This window comes from Phycodurus eques, chromosome 9 (genome assembly GCF_024500275.1).
Source record: "Phycodurus eques isolate BA_2022a chromosome 9, UOR_Pequ_1.1, whole genome shotgun sequence".
In the NCBI taxonomy this organism is placed as follows: domain Eukaryota; kingdom Metazoa; phylum Chordata; class Actinopteri; order Syngnathiformes; family Syngnathidae; genus Phycodurus; species Phycodurus eques.
Genome location: NC_084533.1, coordinates 9,096,908 through 9,121,272, shown reverse-complemented (window position 1 = coordinate 9,121,272; position 24,365 = coordinate 9,096,908). Strand labels below are relative to the sequence as shown.

Below are 24,365 nucleotides of genomic sequence, written 5' to 3'. Positions count from 1 at the left end.
CAAAAAGCAGAGATGCAGTACTGAGGCCACCAAACTGGACCCCCTCCACTCCTTGGCTGTGCCTAGAAACTCTGTCCATAAAAGTTATGAACAGAATGGGTGACAAAGGGCAGTATTGGCGCAGTCCAACCTTCACCGGAAATGAGTCCGACTTACTGCCGGCAATGCAGACGAAACTCTGACTCTGGTCGTACAGGGACCGAACAGCCCGTATCAGGGTGTTCGGTACCCCATACTCCCGAAGAACCCCTCACAGGACTCCCCAAGGGACACGGTCAAACGCCTTCTCCAAGTCCACAAAACGCATGTAGACTGGTTGGGTGAACTCCCATGTACCCTCGATGACCTGAAGAACTGGTCCACTGTTCCACGGCCAGGACAAAAACCACACTGCTCCTCCTGAATCTGAGGTTTGACTTCCCGACGGACCCTCCTCTCCAGCACCCCTGAATAGACCTTACCAGGGAGGCTGGAGGCAAAACCTGTAATGTGTAAAGAACAAAATCTCCCCCCCCCCCAATATTTTTAAGAATAAAGAATATATTTTTAGTGGAAAATTACGTTTGCATTATACATTATACAATGTTAAAAATGCATCTGTTTAATGTATATTTTGCTTTTCTTTTGTTTAAACATTTCCCAGAATTAGTTTTCATTATATTGCAACTTTTCTTAAAAAAACATTTTTCTCAACTTTCTGGATTCTTGAAACAAGACTTTTTTTTCCTCCTTAAACTGGGATTTTTTTATTGTTTTTATTTCCTGTAACACCATATTGGGGCAACTTGTACACATTTTGTGCAAACTCTTGTAAACAAACTTAGTAACATTCTTAAATTAGAAATTTATTGTCATAGCATTTTCCTTTTCATTCGAGTGTGGCCCAGAATGACATCCTGCAAATACACGTACTTTCAGCCAGCAAAGAATGGCAGCACCATTCATCTACACCGAGCAACCATTTTGTTCCACAAAGGGGAAAAAAAAGTGAAAGGTTTTGTCTTATTGACCGTGAAGAGTTGTTTTTATTGTTGTGCACGTCATGCTAGAGGATGGATGAGGTTGGATGTCAAAAGACTAACAAAAACGTGGTCTTTCCCTTTTTTTTTTTTTTTTTTTTTTTTTTTTTTAAATCACACGTCCGTCATCTCGTCTTCCATGTTGTCGCCTTCTGTTTCACCTTCGGCCTCTGCTTCTTCTTCATCGTCCTCTTCCTCCTCTGACGTCAAGTCCGGCTCGTCCGTCTGCGAGACGCACTTGACACACGAGCAGATGAACATGTAGTTCTCCCTGAAGGCAAATCGCAATGTCGACCTGTTAGCCAGGTATTCAATCAAGCGTTGGCGCACATGTCGAGCTCAGAGCATGAAACCCCGTGCCGGTGCGCGTATCGCTTGAAGAAAAAGTCACGTGACAGACACAGCCACTGTATCGCTCATACCCGTCCGTCACTGCGCGACGCCGTGCCAAACTGAGTTTATAAGGAAGCGCATCTGTCAACGGGATGAGTCTCTGCACTTTTGAAGCACAATTTTTCCCTTGCCATTGTGATACAGAGCCAAAAAGGAAACGTTTTCTGCCGTGTGGGACCATTTGGGTCTCATTTCCCCCCCCAATAGTACTGGCAAATAAGCTACGGTTTTGTTTTCATTTTCTTGTTCCATTCTGTTGCTCTCAGTTTCTGCTTGATCTTCAGAATTAAAATCCATTTCAGAATCATCTTTATTTGCCAAGAATGTCCAAAAAACACACAAGGAATTTGTCTCCGGTAATTGGAGATAGAACACTTTTGAGACAAAGATATTGACAAAAAAAAACAGTCACTGAGCAATAAAGGGTTGCTAGTTATCTGGTAATTGTAATTATTTTTTTTGACAATGGTTTCAAAGTAACTATAGTTTAAAATGATACATTTTGTTTTCTAAAGGTTACATGTCGCATTTTATCGACTGAACTGTCTTAAAAGCGTCTCCTCAGCACACAGTGTTCGAGGGATGGAAAAGAAGTCCCAAATACTCCCAGAATAAATACAGCTGTACGGACATTTTACAACTTTCTCGTGGTCACTATGAATAATGAAGACTTTTTTTTTTTTTTTTAATGAGGCTTTTTAATATTTTAACCATCAGGAAGCATGCATTGGGCCATGTAGCTCAGAATTTGATTAGAGCCATCATATGTTTTGCCAACCAGAAAGTTTGTATTGAAAAGGTTTAGATAAGTAGTTATAGTTAATTCATTTAATTAAAAATTCAATAATAATAATAATAATAATAATAATAATAATAAAAACATTTGAATATAAACTTCTTTCAGCTGTCTCGACAGTTTTTTGGCACACAAGCCCCATCAGTTGTTTGCGAGAGAGTGTTCTCCATAACTGGGGAAATTGCTTTAAAAACAGGAATTGCCTGAATGTCAAAACACTTTTTTTTTTTTTTTAAATAAAAATTTACTTTGAAGAAAAAAAAAAAAAAAAATAATAATAATAATAAAAAAACTGCCTCAAAGACGTATGTATATAAGAAACATCACACTCAATCGCAACACTTTCACGCTGCTGTTCACATTACAATGAAACATACTGTACAATAACCTAAATAATATTGTATAGGTTAGCTGGAATGACTGAGCCAGCAGGGATTGAGCAACACCATATGGACACATCAATACAGTTTGCCCAATGTGCCACAACGCTTCACGGGGCCTCATCTACCCATCACTACTGTTTAGCATAAGAATTGTGCACAAAAAGAAAGAAGCATGAAACCTTTTAAGGATTAGCTCTTGATGACATAAGCTTTGATTTAAGAGCTGGGGGCAATTTCAGTTTGACCTATGGGGTCAGTTAAAGGTCACTGAGCTCCAAGTTATGAAATTTAAATGCATGTACAGTAATTCGAAATTGACATGGTATCTTAGGATCTAAATGTGAATTAAATGTGTATTTCCATGTTTCTGAGCATGAGAAACATTTTTGATGCGTCCAATACCGCAAGAGGTCAATAACAGTCATTCTTAAACCCCTGTACACAAAGACAATGGGCCTGTTTTTGTGCCGATTCTGCCGCTCCCCGACCAATCAAACACCAGACAATCTTAAATCTGATAAGAATATCCTATAAGATTGTCCGTCCCGATTTTTGGGTCCGAAACGGGTGGGGACCGACAAGTTTAAATAATGAACGTTCAATCTAAATACCCAATGAACAGCTTCTTTGTATTTGTGTGTGGAGGGATTGAAGCCTGTTTTCTCATCTGTACATAGCATGTCAAACAAGGGAGGGTGATCCTGCTCAGCTTTTTTAGCCTTGGGAACCAGCCAGCACCACCATCTTTATGTCAAGGAGGCATATTAAGAAAGGGAACAAGACAAAAGTCTTATTTCAATGCATTCTGGCTTGACCAAAAGCACTGTTTGTTATATCGAAAATGTATTAATGGATGGTGCTGCAGCTGTGCATATTCTGAAACCAGGTACTGCTAAAACATCTCAACGATGCTGACAGTGTTTTTATACCCTGCGCCTCCACATCGAGAGGAGCCAGATGAGGTGGCTGGGGCATCTGATTTGGACGCCTCCCGGACGCCTCCCACCGGGAGGAGAACCCGGGGGCAACCCAGGACACGCTGAAGAGACTACGTTTTTCGGCTGGCCTGGGAACGCCTCGGGATCCCCCCGGAAGAGCTGGATGAAGTGGCTGGGGAGAGGGAAGTCTGGCCGTCCCTGCTAAAGCTGCTGCCCCCGCGACCCGACCTCGGATAAGCGGTAGAAAATGGATGGATGGCCTTAGAGTTGACAAGCACAAAACGCCTGGTTATTGTTTGGGATGTTTACCAAACAAATAGCCTGAAAGCCATGACTAGACAGAGACAAGGGAACCCGGACAAAAGTTGAACCACACACTCCAATGCCAGAGAACCGGTAAGATTTCTTGTCTGTGACGGAAAACAAAGCTAAGCTATTTCAATGTCTGACTACTCAAGTGGTGATTTTTATCTTTATATCCTGATAAAGTTTATGCCGCCCACAGTGTCCTCTGTTCTCCTGGAGTTTTGTCATGCGAGTCTCCTGTACCCATGCACTCATAAGCGTGCTGACTGTTTCTTTACGTGGCAGATGCAGCCAACAAGGGAACCAAGAGGGTGACGGTGCTAACAGTTGACTCTGACTTGGTCATCTTGACAGTGGACGTCTTTAAGGAAGTCAGTCTGGAAGAAATGTGGACTGCCTTTGGAGCTGATAGCAGTTCCAGTTCGATAGTCACATTCACAAGGTGGTTGCCGCAAGTTCTGCACTAGAAGCATTTCATTCTTCTTACTGGCTGTGACACAACATCTTCATTTGGTGGTTGTGGTAAAAAGACTGCCTGGGGAAAATGGTGTGGCCGCTTTCCACGAACGTTTTGTTGTGCTCATTTATGATGGAACAAGTGCATGCTTTGATGGCAACGAAGCAAGAAAACATCTTTTCACGCAGAGGTCAAGATCACTGGAATACACCCCCAACCTTGGTTCCTCGACCGCATTTGCTCAGTCCCTCAGACTGGGGATGGATTGCCATCCATGCCGGATGAGGACAATCCTTTGGTCCAGTGACCAATCCTTTTGTCCAGTGACCAAAGGATTGTCGGTTAGAATCCCCCCCTCACCGCTGCATTGTGGTTGCTTCGGGAGAAGCAAAGGCTACAGGAGCTAACCCAGACAAAAAAAAAAACAGGAGGCGGTTGGTCAAGCATGGAGACACCTTCCGGCATATCCTGGAGCTGCGCTGACGCCGACCGTATCGGCTCGCCTGGCCACCGAACTCTGCCAGCAAACCTACTCTTCTATGTTCCTTTGTGCGGTAAATGATAGAGAAGTATTACATGTTGAAAAAAGCCCAATATCCAAAAAGGCCACCAATTGCTATCAAATGGACACTGCATTAGCAAAACGTATCACAAAGCACGTAGTGCAACGATACATCTGTAACCAAAAAAAGAAAACAGCAAAAGTTATTCGTATTTCTAAATATGGAGAGAGAAACATCTATTTATTAATTAGGAATACTATTTGCACATAGACTTGCCAACTTTATTAAGAAACATAATCTCTTGACTGAAAATACGGCAAAAAGGTCCACCTTAATGGGAGTAATGGAAATTGTGGGATAAATAGCTATGTAGATAAGAAATAATTGAATGTTGGGATGTTTCTTGACCTAAAATATTTTTTTGATACTATTGTTCATAGTACAGTGCTTCGTGCCTTATCTGACTTATTGTGTGGCGATATGGGTTAAGACATACAAAACAAATACTCACCCTATTTTCAAAGTACAAAAAAAAAAAAGAGCTGTAAGAATTATCAATCGGTCAAATTATATAGAACCAAACAATTCATTTCTAATTCTACGACCTACTTGCATTCAAAACAGCACAAATAATGTTCAATGGACAAAACAACCTACTTTGCCACAGTATTCAGAAGCTGTTTGAAATCAGAGAGACTTTTTATAAGTTGAAGGGGACAAGTGTCTACAAAAAAGGCCGATACAAACAAATATAAAGCAGAGTTGTGTCCCTGTTACAAGTGTTAACTCATGGAACAATTATTAAAAGGTATATGTATATATAGGTATGTGTACGTGTGAGTACTAGGGTATAATGATTTACCAATGTATGTTAAGGGTGTACGTATGTAGTATGCATATTTATATGTGTGTGTGTCATGCACATATGCTCGCATTTACATGTGTAAGTGTATTTGTTTACAGCATATGTAAAAGTTTATATGTTGATCTCAACCACATGTTTATCTGCTCACGGGTTAAGAGGGGCGTGTGACTTTTTCTTTTCTATGGGATATATTATGTGAAGCTGTCTATTACTTTAACATAAGTTACAATATATAGAATACCAGCGGAAGGACTAGAATTATTTTTTTTTCACTTCTTTCTACTCCCTTTTGAACATGTAAACTCTCCTTAACAAGGACTCTACCGATGTTATTCATTTCTTTTAAAAACTTCTTTTATTTTTCCTATTATAATGTCATCTGTCACATGTTTATATGTTAGATAAAAAGCAAAGCAACCAATCCCCTAAAAATAATCACTCTGCTTTCATGGAGGACTACAGAAATCTGAAAATATCTGCTGTTGAGAGGCTGAAATTACAAGGATTTAGACAATTTTAAGTTATACAAGGTCTCTAAACAATAAATCGATTATCAAAATAGTTGTTCATTAATTTGATAATCTATTAACTGTCACGTAATCGATTCATTGTTGCACCTCTTCTGTGAATACTTTCTGGATGTGCTTTTTACAAACACCTTGTGAAAGTTGAGAACGAGAACAGAAGGCGGATAACAGCAGCAGTCTCTCCAAAAGTTCCACCAGAGTATGGGGATGCAATTCAAAGGCGGAGAAAGCGGCATCACGTAGATCAATAAACTAAAAGCTAAGCTTGGCGAGTCGGCGCGACCACTGAAGCCCCAACACGTCTGCCACGAAACCACCCATTACTGGCCGGCAGACTTCTCATCGATCCACGCGGCTTTTTGGCGCATTCAATAGATTCATGGGGGGCGGGGGGAAGGAAGGATTTGAAATCGCTTACCTCAGGATTTTGTGTCTGCTGTGACGGCTTCTGTCCCGTTGACAGCAGTCCAAGTAACTGATACAGATCTCCTAGAAATGACAAAATACAATTGAGAACCAACAATTCAACAGCAACAACTTTCATCTGCAGTTTATTTATTGGAAATGCATAAGAAACTTTAAAATCCAGCAACCCTGAATTTACACCATAATGACCACACTGACCACACTTTGTTTCTTCTAATTTAAATTTCACTTTCAAACATTACAAAAGTAGTCTTTTTCCATCATATTTTTCCCAGACAATAGTTGTATAGCTACAAAAACAAGTACTTTTGTTCCCCAAGAAAAACTAGCCATGGGGGGGAGGGGGATCGTCCGACATTACATTGAAGCACTTTTTTATTCATTTTTCTTTTTTTTAAAGGCCAAATGTACAGTGCCAAATTCGTTTTGTAGGATTTTTTCATAGACTAAAATGGGGGGTACTGTACAAAAATCAATATAAGAGAATCTTAAAATTTGTTTGAAAGTTTCACATTTTATTCAACCTTACCACGCCAGAGTGCTTGATCATGGTGACATTGTTGACGTACAGTACTCATCATAGGCGAGTCGTTTTCATGAGCCACAAGGAATTAGTGTGCTTCCTAGTTCCAAATCTGTGGCCAAAGGTGTACGGCTTGACAAAAAGAAAAACTGTCACTGTACCAAAAATAGCATGAGACTTGTGTTTTGTATTCCTCAGAATTAACACTACCGCCATAAAAATAAAAATGTTATGACTAAGTCAATTTTGATGGGGATGTTTGTTTATCAAGAAAAGAAGTTGTATTACAACAAAATAATTGCATTTTCAAGAGTAACAGTAGTTTTAAGAAAATAAAATTTTTTATGTAATATTTGGGCTTTTAATGGGCGTTACGTTTTCCTCATTAAGCGATGTTAAGCTTTTTATGTATAGTGAGCGCCGATGTGGAGAGGGAAATGCTGAATGTTCATTGAATCCAAAATATTGGGCCGATCATTCTGATATTTTTAGAGGTTGAAGTGAGCGTAAGTAAATTTTGGTGACTGACGGCAGTTTTCAGGTATTAAGCGACGCATATACCCGTAGCAGCCAGCCACCCTCCTCGGACACTAGTGACGTGTCACCAATTATGCTTGCAATATAAATCCATTTATGCATATAACATGGTTGTGCTCCTCCAGTTATTTAAAGATAATTCTCGTCTGTGTGCCGTGACATGTTTTTTGGCATTGAGATTGATGTCAAACTAGTTATTATTTCTGAGACTGCAATTGTTTCTCTGATCCAACATTGTTAACAGCAACGGTTATATTCTCCCATGTCATTTTTTTACTCTTGTTGCTAACCCCTGCATGAATTGTTCCAAACAGCATTTTATGGTTTGTTTCCACTTCTCAGACATGTACCCATCCATGTCGGTCTTTGAGATATTCATTTTCTCTGCCCTCTATCCCATGGTTTCGAAGAGAGTAGTCCATTCTGCATTCTTAAAGTGATTGTTGCTACCATATATGGTCAATTGGAGGTGTTTCGCATTGCACATGATGCCAAACGTGCACGAGAACGGCAGTGTAGAACACACGGGATTTATCAACTCATGACTTGCTGGTGTGCATGCGACAGGTGCCAGCACGTTTGATAAATAACATACTAAATTTCAGTCCTACGAACAAACTTGATACCTGTTCTACACACTCTTTAATAAATGATAGCCCTGGAGGATTAAAAATTAACGGTGACCTTGAGTGTCTTCCTGAAAGGCACCTATAAAGTCATATGTTGAAAATACATATTTTAAAACCCTTATGAAAAATATTTCAAAATTAAGTTTTTTTACAGCCTGGACCTCAGTGTCACCATACTCTTCGTCACTTGTCATAAACGTGAAGATCGTATGAATTATTGTCTTTGTTTTACAGTGGTGAACACTTGTACGCCAATTTACAATAATTAAATGTTACTTACTGTACAGCTAAGAAATGTTTTAATGGTGCCAGTTTGACCCTGGAATAGACTAACAGAATTTCGGGAAAATACACATCAAAAATTGAAACAAAGTGCAAGTCATGAGGTGTGATGACTTTGCTACAAGGCTTGAAACAGCGCTTGACAAATTGTCTGCCTTCTCGCGGTGCATGTATGACCCCTAACCCTTGAACCCCGCCCCGTGCGTCAGATGACCTGGCCTGGGTCGATGTCGTCGAGGGCACTGAGGTGAAGCAGGAAGTTGTTGTCAGGGAAGGAAGCCTCGGCATTGGGCATGCAGCTGTGATTGCCTGAAGAGGAAAAAAAACAACTACTCTTAAAATAACTTGCTTGTGTGTTTTGCATTGAGAAACATGAAAGTCACGTTAACTTACATGAGCTTTGGAGTAAAAAGAGTCCTGAGCCTTCGCTGTTTAGAAAGTCTCCAGTTTCTAAAGAGAAAGCAGAGAAATAACAACAAGCATCAATCTTGAGTCCAAAAACGCAAAGCACCCTTTAGTAAGTTTGCTCTCAAAGATTGAGACTGGTTCCAAGTTCCCAATCTCCATTTAATTTCAATTAGGGTTGGGCAATATGGATTTTAAGGCTTTGTCTAAATGTGCTGTGATGTAGTTAAATATTAATTATATATGATTTAGGCCCACTCGAATCCCAATTCGAGTCACCACCTACAATGTCTGAAACTGATCAGAGAATCTTCCTACCTTTTTTCAGCTACTGCACAATCAATTAACTGCATAACTATCAAACTTAAACCAGGTCACGCATAAAACAGTCAGACATGCAAACACCAAAGGCATGAAAAAGATGACAGAGCAAAAAAAAAAAAAAAAAACATTGTATGGGGGGGATCCACCGAGATTTTTCATTTTTTTAATACCGCTCAAGTACTTGTTGATGTACATATTTAAGACAACTTGCTTCATTTCTTTGCTTTTTTTGTTCTGGCCTCCAACGTAGGCCAGGCCCATCTCCACCTGCACCTGATGCCTGCTTCAAGTTGTGCCATAATGAATAGCATCCTCATTTTTCACTATTACCATCTTCAAAGGATAATCCCAAATGCATTCTCCAGGAAAATATTAAGGAAAGTTTTAATAATTTTTTGGCCATTTCTGAATTTGAAGTTAATTCATTCTGTGTTGTGACATAATGCCTCACATCGCTCCGTCGCTTAATACATTTAACATTGACATCTGTAAACTAATTAGATAATTGTAGGCGCATTTCCTAATTAATACAAGATGTATTAGCGGATCAGCTCTTGTCGCCGATGTTACGTGTGCTTCGTGGTTCCGCTGGGACCACAACCTCAACACAAAAATACAAAAGACCAGTGCAACAAATACGACACTGGCTGATCCGATGAGCAAGAAATGTTGCTTAAAAGTAAGAGTAGCAATAGAGGATGTCCGCTCCAAAGGTGGGTAATCAAATATTGTACTCAAGTCAGAGTACTGTTACTTGACGATAATGTGACTCAAGTACTGAGGAAATAGTGAGTAACTTTTGATTTTTTTAACCACAGCATGAAGATCAAAATAAAAATTAAGTTTGGGCTGAAAAATCCACATTTGGGCTGACAGTGCCAGACAAATACAATAATACCTGAAAGCTGTTGTTTTTGTTTGTCTATTTGTAAACACGAATAGTGCGCCCTTGCCTACATGGTAATGACGACCTTCCCAAAATGGCCCCCACGTAGGCACGACAATCAGCCAAGGGTGTCTTATCGAGTGTTCATACCTATGCCCGGGAAGCCCAATAGAAGACGACGTGTGAGGTCATGTGACTCTCGTGTCTTTGAACTAGACTTAAACGTCACTAGCGCTTAAACTGGATTGGCGCAAACGGGGCCCAATGCGGATGTCGAAGTCTCGTGCACGAAATATGATGGATACAATGAAAATGGATGGATGTTGCTGACCCTCAAAATACTAGCATTTTATTTCTCCATGTTGCCACCCATTCAGTCCATACTAGTAGCCAGTTGCAGCTTTCACCCTACAATCTCAAAAACATGAGAAAAATGCTTGAATGGTCATTTTTAAAATGAATAATTAAAACAAAAAACAGGACACACAGCAATGCTCATTTGAGGCAACCACGATTTTCGGAAACTTCAAACTTCATTTCCCCACTGTTCTCAATGTAACAAGAAGTTAACTGGAAACTGATTTGCCAACCACTGGTGAGATCGAAAGAACGCAACAGACCTTGTGCACATAGTTCATACCCTTGCATGTGGGCAAGGACAGCTTTTTTTGTATTGATGTCTGCTTAGAACAAAATGTTTTATATTTATGCTTTAATATACTTTTCAATTGAATTACCCTCAATTCTCATTGAAAATTTCAAATTTGGAATATTTCTTAAAACTCCCTGCCTTAATTTTCCATGGAAATTTACCCAAACATTTCCACCCCTTCAGAAGCCGACTGAAATGACACGTCAGATATGACTGCACGTACACAATCAACAACCCACAAGCGCAGACATCCAAATTTTACATAATGCCACAGGCCTCAACAGCTGGCAGTGAAAACACTGAAATAAACAATAATACATAAATAATACAACAGGTGGAGGAATGTAATAAAACGCAATACAACATCAGCAATCGGTGTATTTCAATGATGTCAAGCTCGTACTGACGGGGTATATCTTGGATTTGTGCTTAGTTTGACGCCACACTCACATTGGCAGAAGTCCAATACATACAGTATCTGAGGACTGATTTTGCTCTTAAGATATCCAATTCCATGCCATTTTTTCTATTTCCGCTGCCATGATGCGTTTCCCAACTGTGCCTCTCCCATGCAAAACATGGGAATTGTAAAATTTGGATCATGCTGTGTAAATCCAGCCAAATAGCTGAAAGTCTCACCTCTCTCTATGTCTTTGTATAGTTGGTCAATAAAGGAGTCCAACTGCGCTCTCTGCTGGGTGGGAAGCTCCACTGCATCGCAGGCGTGAACCCACTGACTGAGAGAGCTGACAACACAGAGAGCATACAGGTAAATACATCATCTCGGGGATCAAGGTGAGATGTGTTCTTAAAAGGACATACAAGATGAATAAAGCCCAGCTGACCTTGTGCCGATGCCTTGTCCGTTAGTTCCGACCAAAGCGAAGAGCGAGCGGAAGCCCTCGGGAACAAACCACTGCAACACGAACAAAACTTCAATCATGTATTTATGGAGCTTTATTCATAATAAGACATTTTAATGTCTGTGAACACTCACTGTCCACTTCTTTAGGTACGCACCCAATACAAGAGCTGCAGCAAAAGATCTGCCCATGGTCAGGGGGGGCCATTCATATTCATTATTTTTAAGGCTTTTGTAGTGTGCGGTGGTATACAACAGCACTCTATTATACAGGATGCTGCATTCAAGAAAACTGAGAAGTCTGAACATTTCCATCTGCTGACAGTGGAACACAGCAAAAGGTCAATTTGGGACAAAACAACTGTGATACACTAAAAGAAAATATCCAAGGAAAATCCAAGGATAAGGAAATATCCATCCATCCATTCTCTGAACCATTTATCCTTATATACGTATATATTGGTTATAAAGTGGTGCCTCGACTTACAAGTTTAATTTGTTCCGTGACCACGCTTGTGCACATCATGAAAATGCTACTGATAAATTCCAGTCCAATTTGCAAAATACCACTGTAAACTATTGTACTTCACCAGAGGGAAGTATAACAAATATATACATACTACGCAAATACTTGATGAAACAGAAGACCATCACAAGCTGCAGGATGAGTAACTTTTTGCAGAGAATCTAGAATACATGCCTGTGAGTATTGATATATTGTCTGCCTGCATGTGTTGCTACCATTTGCATTAAAACATTGCAATACAATAGAAATATTGAGTTCAAATAAAGTTGTTTACAGGTTTCATAACTACTGCAATACTGCTCCACAGGAGCTGTTGAGGCAGTTCTACACAGCAGTCATCGAATCAGTCCTGTGTTCTTCCATCACAGTCTGGTTTGGTGCTGCTACAAAAAAGGACAAACTCTGACTGAAACGGACAATCAAAACTGCTGAAAAGATTGTCGGTACCCCCCTACCCACCCTTGAGGAATTGCACGCTGCCACAAAGAAGACAAGAGCATGCAAAATCCTCTTGGACCCTCCACATCCGGGTCACCACCTCTTCCAGCTCCTTCCCTCGGGTAGGCTCTACCGATCAATGCAAACTAAAACAAGCAGACATTCCAACAGCTTCTTGCCTCTTGCCATTAACTTCTTAAACAGTTAACTTCCAATTCCATTGCAACATGCTGCCAATTTTGTCTTGAGTTTGTTGTCACATTTCTTGTCGGCCCAATTATACATTACTCGTGCAATCACTGTAGTAGTCTCGCCACGCTGCACTATTTGCATATCTGTTGTTGACCAGTACTGGCCACTCATGTGCCTGAGTAGCCTCTGCAACATTTGCACAATCGACATTGTCCCAGATTATCGCACTACTAGTCACTTTAAACTGCAGACATTTCCTGAAGTCTCTGCGCCCTTTGCACAATGGTCATTGCACCGAACTATTCTATTAGTCATTTCAAACTGCTCTAATTGCTAGAGAACTCTGCACCTTTTTGCACAATTGTCCCAAAAAAAATTGTCATTAAAATAGAAAATTGTACCAGCATTACCACATTACTGGTAACCTTTTATTGCTCAGTGACTATTTATTTATTTATTTATTCTTTATGTCTCAAAGGTATTCTCTGTCAATTGACTGTCTGTTGTCGTACTAGAGCGGCTCAAACTACCAGAGACAAATTCCTTGTGTGTTTTTGACATACTTGGCAACTAGAGATGATTCTGATTCCAATATGATTCTGATATGAATGCTTGTATCGTTAGCCCGTCAATTGCGCCTCGTATTGTGTGTTCGCAACTTCGCATTAAGCTAGCTGAGTTTAGTAAGGCAGTTACAGTGCTGTGAAAAAGTATTGGCCCCTTTTCAAATTCTTACATTTTTGCATAGTTTCTCCACTCTAACGTACAAGATCATCAAACAAGAGTAAATAGCAAACAAATAGAACCCCAGTGCAATTCAAGTGCTGTTTGTAAGTGGTGATTTCATTTATTAAGGAAAAAGAACTATTCACTTACCTGGCCTTGTGTGAAAAAATAATTACCACCCTTGTTAAATCATGAATTAATTGTGGCTAATCACAATTTTTGTTTATTTTTCACTGATCACACCCAAGCCTGATTACCGCCAGAGCTGTTTAATCAAGATGTGTTTGGCACTTGGATGTGACACTGCACTACTGGCAAACTATTCTGTGGACAGATGAAAAGTCGAATTGCTTGGGAGGAACACACAACACCATGTGTGGAGGAAAAAAAGGCACAGCACACCAACATCAAAACCTTATCTCAATTTTGAAGCAGGAGTCTTGCTGAAATGCAACAGTTTTGTAAAGAGGAATGATCCGAAATTCATCCTGATCATGGTGCACATCCGATCTGCAACTCCAGGAAACTTGGTTTAGGTCATTGCTGCCAAAGGACTCAAAGGAGTGTTAACCAGTTATTAAATCTAAGGGTTGACTTTTTCCTCCCCGTCCTGTGAATGTTTACATTATTTTCTATCAAAATATGAAAACATAATTGTTTGTGTTGTATTAATTTAAGCAGACTCTGTTTACTATTGTGACTTAGATGATCAAACTGCATTTTATGACCAATTTATACAGAAATCTAAGAAACGCCAAAGGTTTTACATACTTTTTCTTCCCAATGGAATAAAGAGTGATGAGTGGATCTTGACTCTAGCTCAAATGGGGCTTTTTTTTTTTATTTATTTTGGGAGGGACTTTTAATTAAGTTCCATAGAGGGTCAGAAATATGCTTATATTAAATGCAGAACTATGTTCCTGAAATGTATTAAAAATATAACTGAACAAATTGAGACTGGAATTTTGAGTCTCAATACAGCACTTTCATCTTTATAATGAGATTCAAGTGTAAATATTTGAGATTACCTGACTCAGCTGATCATCATACAACGCCTCTTTGAAAAGACTCTGTAGCACCGCCAGCTGACCCTAAAAACAAGAATCATCAGTATATTGGTAAACAATTGGTTAGGTGCTAGATGCAGGACATTTCCACAATTTCCTTTTTCCCCAGCTGCGGAATATTTACCCTAAACCTCTCCCCCAGGAGCTTGTGGGCCAGCTCGTCTTCCTCATTGGCTGTGCGGCTACAGAAGTGTGAGAAGAGCTTCTGCCAGTGTGCTTTGTCTTTGGCCTGGACCGCAAAAAAACAACGCAATTTGTTAGCGGAAAGCAGGGGCTCAGAAACTTTGGGTCTCAGGGAATTTCTGTGGGAGCCAATTGTCAGAGTAAAGAGAGACCACAATAAAAAAAAAAAAAATCAAAACAACAAAAATATTAATAACCTGTAAAATTAAAAACCAACACATTACAACAACACTTTGTTGAAAACCTTTTTTATAAGATAACAAAAAGAAGACAAGAAAACACGGAAGTCCTGCACACCAAAAACTAGTAGTTACTTAGTTCCATAGGGGAATTATGTCAAACCACCCCCACAGTACTTTCATTCCAATATGATATGTAACGTCTAATGTTACAATTGTAGCTATAATAGGGTACATTTTCATTGCACACTTGAGAAGCCTGATGTCCTCGCAGGCGCCACCATATCATATCATATCATATATCATATCATACCTGTCCAGATGAAATTCTGGGTCATGTGTGTGTGCTACGTCAGCGAAACACCACTCGCTATCTACGGTTTTCCGATATATCTGGTGAATTACCACTTAATTTCCACTGCAACAACTCTCCAGTTGCAGGGCTTGAGACTGCGATCCTTTTTTTCCCCCGGGTTGTGCGATAAAAATTTCCATCTTGTCATATTTGTGCGAGTGCATGTTTGAATAGAAAGTCGCCTTTTTTCCCCACTATTGCAGTGTGCACGCGCGAGAGAGAAAGAGATAGCACGAGACAGACAGCATGGGGGGGGGGAACGGCTATACCACTAAATGCAAAGATTGCCTGCTTAATTTGTCTGTTTTCATTTCACTCATTATTACAGACAGTCATGTGCAAAGGTTTTAATAACTTTGAGACGCTAGCAAAGCTAATACATCTATCCATCGATCCGTCTGTCTGTGTGTCTAAAAAAATTTTAAATTAGTTTCGTTTGCTAGTAAATAATTTGCAAAATAGTGTGAATAACCAAGAACTCGCATATGGTGGTGGTACACTTATGCAATTATTTTTAAATGTATGGCAATCATATGGTTGTGGTAATGCTCAAAATTAAGTGGTTTTCCCAAGGGGAAGAGGGTTACGATCCCTCACGATAAGAAGTTGCTCCCGAGTCGAACAAATGATCAAATAAAAGTAAAGCCTTTGTTTTTGTGTGTTGTTTTTTACATTTAATTGACCTGTTGTGTCTGATACTGTTTGATGCCGACCAACTTGTTCACAGAAACATATTTTGCAAATATATCTCGAGTCACCGCCAATCTTTACTGCATACGAAAATATGGTATGCCACGGTCATGCTGTACCTCCTCCAAAAATGGTGCGAACAACTGAAAAAGTTAGTTGTACCAGTGCTACAAGTGCAAAGGTTCATGTAGAGCCCCGAGTTGGCTACAATTAAGACGTTTCAAACAGAACTCACTCCTTCTTGGATTACTACTCTGCGTTGCTGCAGAAGCTAGCTACCTGCTAGCATGTCCAGACTTGCAGCACAACAATGGCCGGCAAAAACAAAAACGCCTGGGTGGACAATACACCAACTATTAACCAACGACTTGATTCATCCAACGCTGTAGATTGTGGGGAGCATTCGTGTCGTAAACAAGCACGGCTGTGACAAAGCCGCTTTCCCTCTAGTCAACCATCGCTACAAGCCAACTCCTTTGTACCTCACCGCAGGACAGGGCGGACATGGCACCCAGTCGCAGCATACCCAGTAATACTATAATATTTTCAACAGTACTATTAAAATGTTATACTTGCCATATCCTCGAGCATTAATTTGAGTTGATCGCCATCTTTGTTCTTTGCTAATATGAGAACACGAGTAGAAATAGTGAGGAGGTGGCAAAACCGTTTGATTAAATAAAAATTACGTCCGAGCATGCATATAGAGAAGAGCTCTTTGAAAAATCTAATAACATACGGATAATACTTCATGTTTTGAGCACGGGTAGCAGCAAACTGATACTGCGTATTATAAATAGGTTGAAGAGTTTTCCTGCTTTTTGGGGTCGATTTTGGGGGGGTGTATTATACTCGAGAGTGCATTATACACGGGAAATTATGGTACTTATCCCACCCTGACATGTAGAAAGCACTGATCGCTATTTTATACATCATACATGACGCTAGCTCTGATGTTATGTTATTATCTAACAGCAGGATGCCTTTCCATCATGTGGAAGAGCACACAGACACCTTCAATGGGTTATGTAGAAAATGCCGCTAAACACTATACTGTATCTTTTGTTATGGCTCTGATGGTGTAATTTTGACAGATCTCTGTGTAAAAGAGGCAAGGGACTGCATCACATAAGCATGCAGAGGCAACATTACAATGTACCAAAAAATAAATAAAATTCAACTCACTTGTTTAACAGTAGCAACCATTCTGGCCATAAGCATGATGCTGGAAGTCTCTGGAGGATAGTGCATGCTCCTGTGGAGAACAGAATGTTAATTATAGAATCCACAAGTTAGTCTTTAAAATATGAACGGGAAACATCATGGTCACCTCCAGGCGTCTTTTAGTTTGTTGACTGGGTGGTGTGGCTCTCCATGGGACGGCCCGAGACAGAGCGCTTGATGGTACTGAGCCGTAGCAGCTTGACGACACTCAGCGCTGCAGTACATCACCTGCAGGGGTGTGGGGGGTTGGGAAGAAAGGGGTGTGGGCACTATCATATTATACAGATTCATAAACACATAGGAACATACTTTTCAGAAGACCAATTCCTACTGCATATCTACAAACCCTAGATGTCAAAACGTCCTGTTATATTGTCATGCCTGGATTAGAGTACAAGACAAATTTGGTCTTTCACGATGCCACTATGTCAGACTACTGCCATCAAATCTTGCCGTATCTCGGTTAGACAGTGGCAACACGAAACGAGATGAATTCCGATACCACCATATCCCGTCTTTTACGATCACTGGGATTTATCTTGTCAAAATCCAACACTGTCGGCGTTTTGGGCTGTCCATACAAGGATTGCTTGAGGTATGTTAACATACTTTTAATACGACACGGCTTGCAAGCAGACAACAAAATGTTATGTAGCCTAGCAAGCTAGTGCTCGTACGAACATTGCTATGTAAACATGCTGGCGTTCTGTCGAATCATGCTCTAAAGCTTCAGTAAACATTGGTTTGTGCACGTGAATAAATGTTGACAACATCGTGCAAGTATGTTGACAATGACAAGCATGGGAGGCGATGCGCCTGTCACAATAGGCAATCCTATTGGTCGATGACAAGGTACGCTGTCGGAAAGTTGTCATTGATGTCACACTACACGGAAGATCGTAGGGTTATCGGAGGGCCAAATCATTGGTCGTGGATTATGTCACACTACAAGAAGTTTTTGTCGTTCCTGACAAAATATGTCGGGTCCGATCTGGGAAATCGCCCGAGATAGCTAATATGGCCAATATCGGGGCTAAAATCCTGTAGTCTGATCTAGGCGTAAAGTGCACATCTTCTTTTGCTGATGCTGTATACTTAAATCTACAAATTATTTATCCTAAACAAGTATTTTTAAAACATCGCATCGGGGCCGCCATTTTTACCTCATTACGTGTGCAAAAGTTGCAAGAAAGGAGGGAGTTTTTTTAGTTTAACATAAATCAGGCATTCTGAAATACTCGGAAGAGTACAATAAGGCAAAATACACAAGTTTCTTCAAGAACAAAAACATTTATTTACACCAGGATCTATATGATACGGGGAAATGGCTTATTTAGAGTTCAAAACAGGGGATTTCGCCAAAAGGAGACTGATTTGCATGTATGTAGCTAGCTCATTGTCTTACATTTGAGCAAACCTAGTTTGTTAAAATGTATATGTTTGAACTGGAACAGTGTCAGGCTGCCTGCATAAAAGGTAAGTGTGCAGATTCATTTTCACCTGTTAAACTACCTCGAAAAAGTAGTCCTCCGGCTGACGCGAGCAGTGTTGCCACAGTTACCTTGAAAAAGTACTTTACTGATTACTTGTGCCTAAAAGTAGTGCCTAAAAGTAACTAAATTGGAAAAAAATAACTTTTTAGTTACTTTCAGCAGTTGCCAAGTGGCAGGAATATCACTTATCCACAGTACAAAAAAAAAAGCATTAACCGTACCCATTACTTTATAATATACACCACACAAGTACAGAATGATGTCATCAACATTAACCAATAACTTAAATATTAGTGTAGTTGAAGCAGATTATGGTTCTCTTATTTGGATAATATCACTTCCCTTTTCTAACATTCATCATACAAAAAAAACAAAGTATGCATGATTATTGCTGGTATCAGAATGGACCGATATCGGTATCGGCCAAAACTCAAGGCTGCAATATAGGTATCGGATCGGAAGTGAAACAGTAGGATCAGGACATCACTAGTATTAAATTAGCGACTGAACATGATTTGGTGTTGTGTTGATGTTGGTGGCAACAGTACGTGGCAACAGTATATGATGGTAATATAAACTGCGGTCAGGCCAGCCTCCAATCAAGGAGTTGAGGCCATGGCAGCGATTGTTTGTGCCGGAAGCCACCAACAAGCTGATACAAGCAGCACATACAAGCACATACAACATATTTATACCCCCCAAATTTTTGCGTTTCCTTCCTATTTAAAAATTATTTAGATTACATTATTATTATGTAATACAGTGAAGCCCCACATATTCATGGTTTGGCATTCGCAAAGTCGCAGATTTTCACCATTTGCAGCAGGGCTCTGTTCCTAATATAACATTCATTCATCTTCCGTTCCGCTTAACCTCACTAGGGTCGCGGGCCTGCTGGAGCCTATCTTAGCTGTCTTCGGACGAAAGGCGGAATACACCCTGAACTGGTCGCCAGCCAATCGCAGCCTAACATAACACAATAAAAAAAAATAAAGAATGGGTTGTGTCCCTTGTCAAATGTTACTTTTAGTTTATACCGTGGGCTAGTGATGGGACGAACAACACTGGTGTGTCAGCACTGTGCCGAGCACACAGGAGTGAAACCCCGTATTGGTGCGTGTATCGCTTTAAGGGAAAAAAAAAATCGTGTGTCGTTTGGATGTGCCGTGCCAAATTGCGTTTATACGGAAACAAATTGTGTCGACATGTTGCGGATTTGTTGGATGGAGTTTTGCTGTTGCTGTTGGATTTTTGCTTGCCCTCACCTTCTTCCACTGACTTCATGGATTGTTCCAAGAAGTTTTCCCCAGTCTGGAATAATTTTGCTCTTTTGATGCCAAATAAGGTAAATCATTTTCTCCTTTGGGCATTGTTTACGGTTAGTTTTCTAATTAAATATGTACTATTCTCTGGTATGAGGTTTGAATTGTTTTCAGACAAATTAACTTTTTTATTTTATTGTAGGTGAAGTGTCAGCTCTGCTCCACAGAGCTATCTTACATCAATAAGAGCACTTCATCAATGCTGAGGCATTTTCGAGCCAAGCTCAGCAATGAAGAATTGTCAGATACTCGTGTGAGTACCCCAGGTATGTTGAAATTCTCACAAAAAAAAATTAATTTTCAAAAATAGTTTATTACACACAAGGCTTTGTGTGACTGTAATATTGTTTGTAAAAATTACAGTCCTTTAATAAGCTTTTAAACAAAATATTTCCTTTCGGCTTGCAGTTCCTAACAAGCAAGTAGTGGATGAGTCTGTGGTCAACATGATCAAAGACTGTCAGCCACTCACCACTGTTGAAAATGAAGGATTCAGGGAGCTCCTGAATTGGCAATTTTATGCGATTTTATGCTCACCATCTTCATCTGTACCCTGGGAAATAGTTTTTTCTAAGGCAGGGGAACTGGTGTCTAAGAGGAGAAATCGCCTTAGAGCATAGACAATTCAAAAACCTTTGTTCCTCAATAGAACTGTATAAAGGAATCAATTTTTGGCATTTTATTTCGTATGACTGAACACTTAATTTAACTAAAGGACTAGCAATTAAATATTATCAAGTTCCAAATTCTCCAAACTTGGAAGTGGAAGTTCCATTACTTCCTGAGCAGACCAACCTGACACTGAGGGCAGACTTGGTGGAGTTGTGGTCGGACAGGACAGAGTTCCGGATAAGGAAGGCTGAGGGCCGGATTGCCCGCGAGTCTCCGCGCGTTCTCCTCCGCCGTCTCCAGAGCTCGTAAGCAGTACTCGCATGCTGTTTAAAAAAAAAAAAAAAAAAAATTCTAATGTCAATAATGAGACATCAAGTTATTCAAACCCACAAATATTGAGACTGACCTTTATATTGATACAAAGCATTCCACAGGAACTGGGCAGAGACAAGCGGGCGTTCAATGAAAATGACCTCTCCCTTTTTGATGCTTCTCTTGGCAAACAGACCTTTCCCCTTTAAACACGTTAAAGCACAACTGTTAAACTCAATAAAGCCATACATATTTTTTCTTTTCATTTAAATATTTATTTTCTGTCAAGAATTGAACACGGCATGGAACATTATAAAAATGTGTCAGACAAATACAATATGTATTCATAAACACCTGACCATGCAAAAGGTTTCAAGTATTCCAATTCAAAGTCACACCCGGGGAGTTGGTAACAAGGGACCCTTACTTCAATCATCCACTACAATCTTTCACTTTTAACTGTGCTTACTGGTAGCATGTTTTTTGCGATACAATTTGTTTGTTGTTGTTGTATTTTTCCCCATTTACTTTAACTCAAACGATTTGATGTTCAAATGTGTTGTTCACGAACAACACAACACTAATTGAGCCCCCTCTACCGCCCCCTCCACCTAGATAAATGCAAAATGCTTGGTACGCAAATGCACACTGACACACTAAAATTCAGTGCGCTTTTAATATAGTTAGTGTGCATGCACACCATGTATGTGCACCCCTGCTTATATCGGAGATCTTTGATCCAGTCCGATATAATCTGGAATTTTTTTTATTTTTTTATTTTGCTGATATCTGACCGATATCAAATATCGGATCGGGACACCCCTCATCTGAACATTTTTCCATCAACAACTGAATGCTTAACAGTTGCTTGTATGCATTAAGAGACTTGGGTTTTTTTATTAAATCTTGTGATTAGGCTTATATTAAAAGTTGTCTATCAAATATACAGTATCACCTTAGGTCAGACCAGGTGTACAGATTTGGGACCGATTTGTCCGTAACTGCGTATTTAAGGCAAATCCTGGTTGCCACTGCTGTACAGCTTTGGTGGCACAAAAACTAGGTTTCACAGCCAATATTACATGGAAGTGTTGGGCTTTTCAGCCAAGTATTAGTCAAACTCCTCTTCCACGAACCCTCCCATTTTCATTGCAACTATATTAAAAATGTTTCATTAATTGTACGCTTTAACCGTACGACATTAAAATAAATTACATACCGTGTTGGAACATATTTTCTGAGGTGATTTTATTTATTGTATATTTAAAAAAAAAAAGGTAGTATGGAACTTGCAGTATTTCTGATGTTAATATTGGAACTATATGACACACTTTAACTACGTTTCAAAACAACTACCACTATTCAAATAGTTTTTGATGCTTTTGCAAGGATCTTCTGTATATAGCCTGATGGATGTTAATCGAAATGGTTTAGGATTATTTGATGGTAGAAATAAAGAACGCACAAGAATATGAACAACACTTGCAGCTCTTACCCTAACCCTGACATTTTTGGTTGTCGTACAGTTTGTGATGCAAAGCATACATAAAATACATGTGTAACAATGGATGGGCGCTGTACTAGATGGTCGCTCTCTTTCTCTCGGCTGACAAGCGCCAAAAAGCCCACTTTCTTCCACATATTCCGCCGTAAAAGATTAAAAATCTAAACAGAATCAACCAACCTTGACGTTGTCGATGAATCGCACTTCCACGCCGCTGGCAACTTTGTCGGGATCCACGCAGGAGAAAAACATGTCATCCGTGGGGGCCGCCATCTTGGCAACGAACTTTAACCTCCAGGATACCCGCGTGCCCATACTCTACTGCGCCCCCTAAAGGTCACAAAAATGAATCGTAGAGTTTTGGTACCTTAATATCGACGGAAATATTAATTTAAAAACAAGAAATGTTTTACAATAACAACTATAAATAATAATTAGAGCAATGTTTTACTATAACAACTATAAATAATAATTAGAGCAATGTTGCAACATTAATCATACAATCTAATTTGATCTCATTTGAATTTATTAAGGAAAGCCCCCTGAGATGCAACATCTAATTTTTGACAATCACATGTACAAATATATTGATAATAATATATATGTATACACACACTGGAACCTCTATAAAACAGTTGTTGAATGTGGGGCATTGACGCGGCAGCCATATGACAATTATTGACAACTCTTGTCTGTTGTACATAGAACGCAGCGAGAGAGCGGAGAAAGAGAGCGGCAAGACTGCAGTGTTAACTGAGGAATACAAAACACAAGTCTCTGGAGTCTTGAACATGCGACTTTGGGGACAGTAACAGTTATTATTTTTTTTTTTTGTCAAGCTGTTGGCCCATGGCAACAGATTTGGAATTACAAAGCACAGTAATCCCTTGCAGCTCATGAAAGCGACTCTCCTATGATGAGTACTGTATATCAGCAATGTCACCATGACCAAACACATCGGCGTAGTAAGTTCGGATGTGAAATTTAAACAATAACTAATTATATAAATCACACCTATACCAATAGTAGTAATATATTAATTAGACAAATAATACTACTACTAGTAATAAAAATACATTATGCAAAATAGTATTATACAACTTATTATACTATACTTTTACAGCAGCTACTACTACTACTGCTAATAATAATAATAATAATGAGTTGTTAGCACATCCGCCTCACAGTTCAGCAGTCGTGGGTTTGAATCCTGGGTGCAGCCTTCCTATGTGGAGTTTGCATGTTCTCCTTGTGCTTACGAAGGCATTCTCCAGGTTGTAGGTTGAGTAATTTGAAGACTCTAAATTGTCCTTAAGTTTGACTGTGAATGGGAATGGTTAGTGTCTGTGTTTGTCTATATGCATCCACCCCTATGGTGTCCAGTCCAGGGTGTATTCCACCTCTTGGACGAAGTCAGCACACCTGTGAATCGACTGAGGATAAGTTTTAAAGAAAATGGATGAAAATAATAATAAAATAATGACACTATTCACAGAAATATATTTTGTATTTTTATAGTGGGTGCGGAAAGTATTCAGACCTCCTTAAATCTTTCACTTTTTTTTTTTTTTTTATATTGCAGCCATTTGCTAAAATCATTTAAGTTAATTTTTCCCACATTAATGTACACACAGCACCCCATATTGACAAAAAAAAAAAACTGAATTGGCCCAGTCTGAGGTTTTGAGCACTGTGGAGAAGGTTTTCGTCCAGGATATCCCTGTACTTGGCCGCATTCATCTTTCCTTCGATTGCAACCAGTCGTCCTGTCCCTGCAGCTGAAACACACCCTCACAGCATGATGATGCCACCACCATGCTTCAATTCAA

The 24,365-nt window shown here is 39.7% G+C and overlaps 1 protein-coding gene across 1 annotated transcript; it reads right to left on the bottom strand.

Annotated features, from left to right (window-relative positions):
• Window positions 1-668: 668 nt before the first annotated feature.
• Window positions 669-22,809, bottom strand: smyd5 (SMYD family member 5). The gene is made up of 13 exons (XM_061685722.1): window positions 22,717-22,809; window positions 21,127-21,235; window positions 20,904-21,043; window positions 17,400-17,521; window positions 17,255-17,324; window positions 14,787-14,891; window positions 14,624-14,686; window positions 11,697-11,767; window positions 11,491-11,597; window positions 8,978-9,034; window positions 8,799-8,893; window positions 6,606-6,676; window positions 669-1,290 (listed from the first exon to the last, which is right to left on the bottom strand). The coding sequence occupies exons 1-13, from the start codon at window positions 22,807-22,809 to the stop codon at window positions 1,134-1,136; spliced, it is 1,260 nt and encodes a 419-aa protein (XP_061541706.1). The 3' UTR covers window positions 669-1,133.
• Window positions 22,810-24,365: the final 1,556 nt, after the last annotated feature.

Coding starts and splice junctions, on each gene's coding strand:
- smyd5 (XM_061685722.1), bottom strand. CDS start 22,809: ATGGCGGCCCCCACGGATGACATGTTTTTCTCCTGCGTGGATCCCGAC. Junction 21,044..21,126: donor TGCTTTGTATCAATATAAAG/GTCAGTCTCAAT, acceptor TTTTTTAAACAG/CATGCGAGTACTGCTTACGA. Junction 8,894..8,977: donor CTTTTTACTCCAAAGCTCAT/GTAAGTTAACGT, acceptor TTTCCTCTTCAG/GCAATCACAGCTGCATGCCC.